General features: G+C 41.0%; 1 protein-coding gene across 1 annotated transcript; it reads right to left on the bottom strand.

The window, feature by feature from the left end:
* Positions 1-1,117: 1,117 nt before the first annotated feature.
* Positions 1,118-9,622, bottom strand: LOC108887053 (tetratricopeptide repeat protein 39C-like). The gene is given in 15 exon segments (XM_018682223.2): positions 1,118-3,335; positions 3,438-3,476; positions 3,603-3,707; positions 3,803-3,900; positions 4,011-4,134; positions 4,227-4,336; positions 4,424-4,531; positions 4,630-4,723; positions 5,077-5,214; positions 5,216-5,245; positions 5,627-5,991; positions 6,493-6,607; positions 7,056-7,184; positions 8,182-8,230; positions 8,889-9,622. Coding segments are annotated over 15 exon segments (1,740 nt in total). The 5' UTR covers positions 9,035-9,622; the 3' UTR covers positions 1,118-3,245.
* Between the last annotated feature and the right edge of the window lie 286 nt (positions 9,623-9,908).

Below are 9,908 nucleotides of genomic sequence, written 5' to 3'. Positions count from 1 at the left end.
GGTGTGTCTCTATCAGAGCATGCAGGCACCCTTACTCCCACCCTAATCAAATTCGACATGGAAACAACACAGACAATAATGGCACAAATTGAATTATAAATGTAAAGATAATTCACCGAACGGGAGGTCCCTCCTCATCTTATGCTCAGTTAAAGAAGTTTATCATAAAATATTATTATGAGAATAAAAGGGTGAATTCTATTTTGTGACAAATTTATGATTAAATTAAAATAAACATATTGCATTGCAGAATCTCCAGTAATGAATTTAAAAGTGTAATCATATCAATGGATACAATTAGCCAGTGATAACAAAGAATCTTTCATCCACTTTATGTATCTTGATGGTTAAGCTTTCTGGATGATATTGGGCATAAATGTGGGGCTAATTATAACTACTTTATACCATCTATAATAATACATGACTATGTATTTGTTGGTGTCGTTTGTTGATTTTATTATTTGCAATAATAATCTGAATCTGAATCTACAAGATATTAGTCACTAAACATGTCAAATAATAGGATACAATGTTTCCTTCCAAACACCTAAAATTGTGCTGAGGTACAGCACTTAAGTAAATGTACTTAGTCACTTTGCACCACTGAGCATTCTCATCCAGTTTGTCCTGCCCTGCTGTAATTGTAATCAAGATGTGGGAAACTACAATAGATCACATATGCTTCCTGTGAGATAAGCTCCCCCTGGTGGAATAAACATAAATGGATGCTGTAGACAGATAAGACATGGCAATAAGACATTACACTGTGATTAAACAGGTTCTAAAAAGTTGTTTAACTCATCAGTTCAATCCAATGATAATAACTTCCTGCAAGCTTTTCTTTCATGTCAAAAGAATTTGGTGTGTACAGACTTACAAAATTACCCCATGTTTGTTGTGTCTTAGTCCACTGTCTTCCAGGGGTTCCAGGCAATCAAAGACGTTTCTCACCAGAGCATTTTCCTCATTTCCTGTGGATCAGAGCAGTGCATATGAAGAACTGATCTGGTACAGTATGGCAAAAAAAATCCAAGACATGTCTGCTCCTGCAACATTGCCACCATTGCACAATATTCACCAAAAAAAAGAACTCACAGGAAAAGAAAAACACCATATATTTGATTAGATTAATGGAGAACAGTTTATTGTAGAGTTCAGTGACACATTGGAACACCATCATCCTGACATGTTACTTCAATTTCAACAGAACCTCATGACAGAAGGAAACAAATCTCTAAGTGACAGAAGTATTTGGTACAGCAGGTAGGTGACATCTCACTAACATTTCACCATTCACCACATCACTTGCACTGCACTGACCACTTGCACAGTGGTCACCTCAATATTTACCACAATTTACATCCACCACAGCCACAGGGAATGACTGGTTTTATCTGACCAGCTAGCATGAGCAAAAACAAATCTATCCAATCACTTTCTTGAACATGAGATGAAAAACACAGATAGTCATTGTTGAAAACCTCTGGAAATTGAAATGTTCGCCTTTTGCTTATATTGCTCAGATTAACCAGAACTCAGAAGGCAATATCCTGCACAGAATAATTCATATGTACAGTGAGAAACCATGTTGAGAAAGGTTGTTAAAATCACTTACAATACAGAAATATTATTCCTTGTCCAATTCAAGAGCACCCTGTTGAACCAGCTTGATCATTAACACGCTGCAGTCTACCTTGCGGGCTATTACGGGATTTGTAGGTTAAAACTCAAACTAAAATAGCATACTGTAAATGACACTTGTAAAAGTACAACTTCTGCTATGTAATAAATGAACTTTTCACTATTATGGACTAATTCAAAAGCTTGTATCACCAAAACACTATTAAAATAAGTCACTGCTAATATATGTTTATTAGGCTGACATTTAGCAGCACCGTTCAGTGGTAACATTACAGTACTGAATGCACTGTATTATAATACCTTGACATATTTGCACGGATGGACATACAGGCACGTTTGACTTCAATACAGTCGTAAAGCCACTGTAACCCTGCCATACCATGCATAGTGCACAGGATCAATGCCCAGTGTTTTCACATAAAAAAACATCATCAGGGCATTGTGAAGTGTTGTGATTTCTCAGTTACTATAAACATATCACGTCTTGAGTGTGACTAATTCACAGCAGCCTAGTTGTTACTATGTGTGAACAGTGGTAACTAATTAGACTACGAGTTTGTCATTTTACGTCCACTGTGAATATAAGTAGCCTCCGTGTGATATGTTTCAATGTACTTTTGCAATTTGACAAGCAGATTTTGAAAATTTTATTAGAAGCACTACTTATTAAAAACTGCTGAAAATGTAACAGCCTATGAAGTCCTTTATAAGAGCATATAAAATCAAATATTAAATTTGACAAACCTTTCCTTTATCTTTTTCATGATATGTGATATGGCAAAGAATTCTATTTCATAATTTGTGTAAGATGTTCAAATGTCATCTGCGTGTATTAAAGAATGTGGAAAATACTACTATCTGTGTCTTTTATTACTCTTTGTAAAGTTACTATTAAGGGAAGTATGATTTCATTTAAAAGGTTACTTGTATGTGCTGAATTGCTCACTGAAAGGGGGGTGGCATAACTGAAACCCTCCAAATACACAAGCTAATGAGGAAAATTGTTACTAGCTAGCTAATACATTTGGGTGTGGAAAACACTTAAAAGAACAGGTAGGGATTAGAAGAAATATACGTCTTTGTTGTCTTGCTGCAGGTCAAGTACTGATGTTCATCTCTGTGCATCTAGTGCAGAAATTGGCTAAGGAAGTGTTGAGCCTAGCTTAGCATAAAGACAGGAAGCAAGCTGAGGCCATATTTTCACCAACAACTACTGAGTGTCCCAGGTTTGCACAGTAATAAAACCAATGTATATGGATGTATTGGTGACTACCTTGCTGGTCAACAACAAGACAAGTCTTGTTATAGTGTAAGTACACATAAGATATTTCCATAGCTACACTAGCTATTTAAATCAATGTTTCCAGTCTTTGTGCTAAGCTAGTATGAACACCCACTGTCTCTGTACTCGGAGCACAAAGATAAGGTCTCATTTGAACCTCAGTGTGAGTAAGATGACAAACAAGCGTATTTCTCCAAAACCTTCTAGAATGAAAAACACTGGAGCCTGTTCACAAGGATGTCAAACAGTTAATTTGAATGGCTTTAAACTTGTTGTAAAAAGCCATGAGCATAGCTGGAGCCATTGTAGCTTCCTCCTGGAGTTACTGAGGCACTACTTCCTTCAACGAGGCCAGGGCTGAATGGATGCGGACATGAAGCCTGTTCTCAAAGTCATAGCCAGTAAAATCCTCCTAAAAACATGATAGATAGATACATGTTTTATGTAATCTACTGTTTGTATTGGAAAAATACAATAAAAGATAATTTAGATGATTACTTTGGGAATATTTTACCTTTGCCTGTAGTAGCAATGACCTTCCCTTTCCCACTGTCTGGATTGCAAAACATAGAGTGGATTATAACTGAGCATGTGGTCTCATCAGTAGAGTTCACATAAAGTGCCCATTTGCTTCATAAATTAATTGCAAAAATATGTATGCTATGTCAAACAGACTGACCTCTGGTTGTGCAAGTAGTATACATCCCAGTTCATAGACGGCATATGGCTGAATATATGAGTTGATCTGCCGCCCGTACTCATCTCTAGCAGCCAGCTGGAATGACTGGATTACAGATAAAATTAGTACAAAAAGCAGGATGGAGCAACATTACCAGAGTTGATTATCTGCATCATTCAGTACTCAGTGTGGACTGATACCTGCACAGCATCTCTCATATTTCCATGACATTTGTGAATGGCACCAAGAAGGAGATGTTTCAGGCCTCTGCACGAAGCGTCATCTAAACTCTGTAACACTGAGCAGACACAACGAGGACATCATCACACAGGGTAAAATCAAATTCTTAAGAGATCTGACTGCAGCTAACTTGGTTATGCCGGTATGAATCATGTCGGTTACACTCACCCTGATTCATTATCTGCAGTTTAGATGAGGAGCAGTTTGGAAGCGCCTTCCACAGATACAGCACTTCAATTACACCGAGGATGCATAGCTCTCTGGTGGGTGAGATCTTTCTCAATCTTTCAGCCTGCAGACAGAAATCAGACAGAGAAGGAACATTTTTGTGACACACGTGTTAAGACTTAAGAACAAAGGGGCAAAATTTGCTGCTAGACCTACCCTTTTGACAGCAAACTGCTCTATCTGGTTGTTTTTCCTCTTGAACAGCTTCTGCACATCTTTGAAAACTCCACTTGCTCCATCCAGGTCACCAGAAGCACCCTGACACACTGGAAAATGACAAAAAGGGACTATATTGAGCACAGTCTAGAAGCATCCCAGCAGTGTGAGCATGCGTTAGTGTGCGTCAAACTCACCTCCGGTCAAGTAGGCATAGTAGCACTGTGACCAACGAGACTCATTCTTCAGCCTCTCAAACGACCTGTATGCATCTTCAAAATTCATCTCTATCATGCTACACCAACCTGACACAATGACAAGCAGACAGAATAAAATGAATCCCTGGCTGTACTGTACACCTAGTGCCAGTATGTCACGACTAACCTGATAAGAAAGCACGTACCAATCTCATAGAGACACACATGCTGGATCTCTCTTTGGTCTGATGCAAGCTCTAATGCATCATGGAAACAGGCCAAAGCACTGTTGATATGGCACTGGGGAAAGAGGAGAAAAACACACACACCAACAGGTAACAGCAATTATGTTAGACACACACTTTATGCATGTGTTTAATGAGAGTTAGGTAAGTAGATGGTTGATCTGATGTTGGTGGTTAATGAACCTCCTGACATGCATATTAATTATGTGTGCTTGAACAGAGGTTGCTGAACTGGCTGATGGAAGATTCTTTTCAGATTCCTTTGTAAAATAAAAAATTGTCTACTGTGTGTTTACAGACCAAAAGTCTTCATCCAGCATTACAAACAGAAATAAACCATTAAAGCTTGTAATCTGTCAATGACCGCAGTTCAATGATTATTACTGGCCCTGAGTCTGCAGTACGTACCTCTAGCCTCTGAACCCGTCCTTTAAAGAACATGAAGAGCGATGAGTTGGGGTAAACCACCGACTTTCTCTGCAGAATAGCTTTGGCTTCCAGTAGCCCTGCATGTGTGTCAGAGCCATCCAGAGCAAAGAAAGGCAGCCACTACTGTGTGGTACCACAAGAGGCCAACCTGAGCAACACAACAACAGAGACATCTCAGATTGGTATGTTGAAGCTCAATCTGAAACTTAATCTGAATGTGTGTTTACCTGGACATATGTGAGAGGAAATATAACTACAGATCTTACAGAAAAACAGGGCACAGACATTGTGGTTTGTTCATTACTGCTTGACCATTAACCTGCCATCAGCTCTACAACCTTTATTACTGAGATTTAACTTGAAGGTTCATACTTTGGCCAATTGTCATTGAATTACAGACGCTCAAATTTCCATTTTTGTGAGCATTAAAAAAAATATATATATTAGAGCACCAAACTCAACTATGGCTAATTTAAAGACTGTAAATTTCAGTCTCCTCTCTCTATGAAATAAGATAGGCTGAGCCTACTCACGTAGCTAGTGGTGCCTTCATGTCCTTGCTCTCGCTCGCGTACATAAGGGAGGACAGGCCCTGGAGTCGGTCACCGGGGAAGCCCAGCAGGTTGATAATCTTGAGCAGGTGAGGTGGCACCATGGAGATACACAGATGGAAGAGGCCGTAGCCAAAGCTGACGGAGCCCTTGAGCCGGTCCAAGGCCTCGGCTGTCACGCAGTTTTCCACTGGTGCGTTGTGGTTGGCGTTGTCCGCAGTGAGGGAGTCCTGGTTGACAGAGGACCTCCGCTGACAGGCCTCCTGCAGCTGGCTGATGTCACTGTGGCACTTATTGTACATTTTCCATGCCTTACGGAGAATCCAGCCTCCTTTGATATACGCTGTTGTTGGAAATGATAAAGAAGATTCTTTAAATGAGGTTTTTAAATGGAGATGTCCATGCTGAAGAATAAGACCATAATTTCCGGCAATTAATGAAACAATTAAGGATTATGTTAAACAACTAATGATGATATTCAGTCAAATATCTGACCAATGAATCCAAATCAAAGATATTCAATTTATGGTAAGATATGGAAAACAAGATTGACTTAATCACTGATTAATCAATTAACTGTTCCAGCATTAAACTGATTGAATAAATCTTTGGTGGCACTAAAGGGAGTTTTCTTGTGTCTGAAAAAATAACCCTCATAATGTCACAGGGACATCATCAGTCAGGACTGGAGACTACAATTTATACCTGAAAACCTGTGTTATGAATTCAAGATGCTAAATTTGCAAAACATGGGCATTTACCAGGCAGGGAGGGTCTATCAAAAACATGCTATTGGTTGCATTATGGGAAATGTTGGATCATGGGAAATCTTTAATTTGATTACCAGAAAGTTCCTGTTTGACAAATGAGAGCACGGCGAGGTACACCTGACAGTCAGCGACAATAATCTGTCTCTGGAGGCGGTCCACGACGACCACGCCCGACCTTTGGGAGTCCATCTGTAACACACACACACAGGCACACACACATTCAATAAGCACACGCATTCTGCAACTTGTTTCCCCATTGGCTGGTCTCCAGAGGAACAAGAAGTTTCCTGAATGACCCAGAGCTGCTAGACAGCCCTCACACAGTTTGTTGATTACATTTCACAGAAGTACTAATTGAATCTGTGAGTGGGTTTGGAATGATCTCACTGCTGCCTGCATCATTAGGCCTGATGCCGAGGACATAAACATTGTTATCTGAACTGTAGCCTGTTCTGGCTGTGATATTAGGAGACATCAGCAGCGACTGAAACCTGTTTGTTCACACAAACTAAGTGAAAAATCAAAATGTCATTTCAGCAGTGCTATTATCAGTGTTTAGTTTATATGTGTCTTATTGCCTTCTAACAGCCCATATAATACATCTTTTCACTCCTTTTGTCCATCGTTTTGCACTCACGCTCTTCTTTATCTTGTTTCTGATTGTCTCTATCACTCCGGTGCTGTCACTCTCACACAGTTTCTCAGTGGTCCTCAGGTCATCACAGGCTGTCTGCATCTTTTCCTCCTCAAAAGTCATCATGGCATTCTGCAATGAAATGCAGGCAAAAGTCCTTAAAACTGGTCTTTTTGGTTCATTGATATATGTTTGTGGATTAAAAACACAGTATTGCATTTTTACATTGACATTGATATAACTGTTTTGTTTTACAGAGCATATCTCGTTACAATCTTGCTATAAGAGTGAAAGAGTGTTATGTAATACTCTTATAAAGCAGGCAAGAACAAAGCGCTCTTTCTGCATAACAATGAATGGAGGAACACAGTGACATCTGTACAGCTGTGTGTTCGGGCCGGCAAAGACACTACCCAGCTGGCAGAATCAGAAAATCTTTGCTGTGATGTTGCTCAAACCTTTAGAGATCACTTTGAGTCAGGCAGGAAATAATCACTCATAAATGAAAGAGGACTATATATAATGCTATAGATTATTTATTTTAGTGTCATTTAAAGATGGTTTCACATTAGTTTGTATGATGTTTGCTGCTCTGCATGTATGAAGGCCCACTATGATGGTCAGATGTCACCACCCCCACTGCCTTCAGGGACATTTAATATCTGGGGACAGAGGATGACATCATCTCTAGCTTCATGGTGAGTGAGTGTCGACACGAGGGGCAGCAACAAAGTGTGTGTGTGTGTGTGTGTGTGTGTGTGTGACGGCCACGCTGTGAAAAATCTCCCTCTCCCATCAGTGATGGATGCAGCGTTATAGTTACATGCTTCTCTGCAAGAGCAATGCTGCTCTTGAGAGGAAGATACATCCATTATGTTAATGGGTGGAAAAGCAAAGAGAGAGGATGCCAGTGGTGACAATGATACAAACAGCTTGACAGGTTGGGTTATTCGGGACTTGTGGTGTTGTGGTTTCCTGGGGGGGAAAAATGGTGAACTGTGACGGTATGGGCTTGAATGCTGCTGTATCAACTACATTAATAGCTGTTTGGCTATTTCTTAAGTCTAACGGACATTTCCTCTGGTGTTTTATTAGATGTCATTTTATCACCAGCTGAAATGAAACTCACCAGGAAACTGACGAAACTGGCCCCAAAGCTCATCAATGGGCTCTGGGTCCTGGAGAGAGAACAGGAGACCACAATACAAAACAGACACAAACAAGGCTGAATATTTGTTTGAAAATTACAATAAGATCTAAGTCATACACGTCATACACAGAAGCTTTAGCATCACACTCTCTGAGGGAATGAATCTAAAAGGAGCTAGATAACTTTTCTTGCTTGCACAAATTGAGCACCCTTGTTCATGCCTGATGCCATAGTCTATCTGTCTGACATGCAAGAGAGCACATCATTAAAAAATGCAAGTGTCCAAATCAGGCTTAGATAACATACTGGTGAAGCCAAGAGATGCATGGATGTATGATGAAAATGTCACCTCAGTGTTAGAGATGCTCTGTCAGTGGGAAGCCTCGGGGAATCCCAGGTGAGACTGACACCCGGAGGCCATAGAGCCTCACTGGCTGACAAACAGGCTGACAGGCATTTGTGACCTCCCAAACCAGTCACAGCAATCATTTATTTGAGTTATACAGTTACATGTGAAGACATAGGTCCAGTCACTGTGTGTATAGTGCTACAGGACATGCTGTGTTCTGAATTTCACTTTAATGTTTTAGCCACTTGTAACATTTTTCTTGGAGATTATCTGTCATCTTGCTGAGACTGAAGCTTACAACATACTGAAACGAATTATCATAAAAAAACATCATTACCTGTATCTCCTGAAAAGCTCGTCGCTCTCTTTGAATCCGTTGTTGAGCAGCATGTTAATACCTTGCAGAGCCATCTCAGCATCATCTATGTGCTCTGCCTTCTCCTCTACCTGCTGCTGCTGCTGGGACTGCTCGGGACCCGCCATTGTTTATTCTACAGCTCAGAGGCTGTTGGATTAAACCAATGCGATGGAGAAGAAAATATGATCTTGATTCTTCTCTAAAACAAACCCGCATTGGTTTATTTCCACTGATAGAGGATACGGATTTGAACAGAGACGCGCCTCTGGTCGGCTAAAAAAAAAAAAGGCGCTGTGCAGCTTCCGCAGGCTCCAGACGTATGTGCAGCTCAGGGATAGGCCACTGATGCCCAGACTGGCTCAATTACACTGCACTCCAGCGATTTACAATTAGCATTGTACTCGCCGACAGCAGACATCCATACGCTCGATTACAAGCCACCACACATTCGTTATTAAATCAGCCGTCCGTCGGTTGTTTTTTTTTTTCCTCTGCTACTCTCAGCTGTACAGCAGCATCCGATGCATTACATAACGAGGATCCAGGCTGCTGTGCTCCTCCGCCAGTCCCACGTAATGCACTCGTCAAACGGCCTGGCGTCATAACGCACAGCGCATCGCAGGGAGGATGGAGGGATGAGCGGCCCGCTGAGGCGAAGCTGCATCCTGTCAGCCTCCATCCCTCTCAGGCTCCCTCCGCACCCACGGGCTCAAGCAACGACCCAGCCCCTTTGATTGTCAGCCAATAGACGTACAGACTGAGCAGCCTGCGGTCACACTGATGACAGACAGGTTAGGCCAGTTAAGACACACATGGAGCTGGTCACGCCTTGATTTTATTAGGGCCCGAGCAACGAGTTGCGTGGGCCCAACGGGGCCATGCAACGAGTTGCAAGGACCCTCTTGTTTTCGTTCGGTTTATTATTATTATTATTATTATTATTTTTTTTCTTCTTTTTCCGCCTCTTTGATCGCCTTTTTGAGGGCCTTAAAATGCGTC

This window comes from Lates calcarifer, unplaced genomic scaffold, assembly GCF_001640805.2.
Source record: "Lates calcarifer isolate ASB-BC8 unplaced genomic scaffold, TLL_Latcal_v3 _unitig_1195_quiver_2676, whole genome shotgun sequence".
NCBI lineage: Eukaryota > Metazoa > Chordata > Actinopteri > Centropomidae > Lates > Lates calcarifer.
Note: the sequence above shows the minus strand (reverse complement) of the source record. Positions and strands in the feature narration are given on the sequence as shown.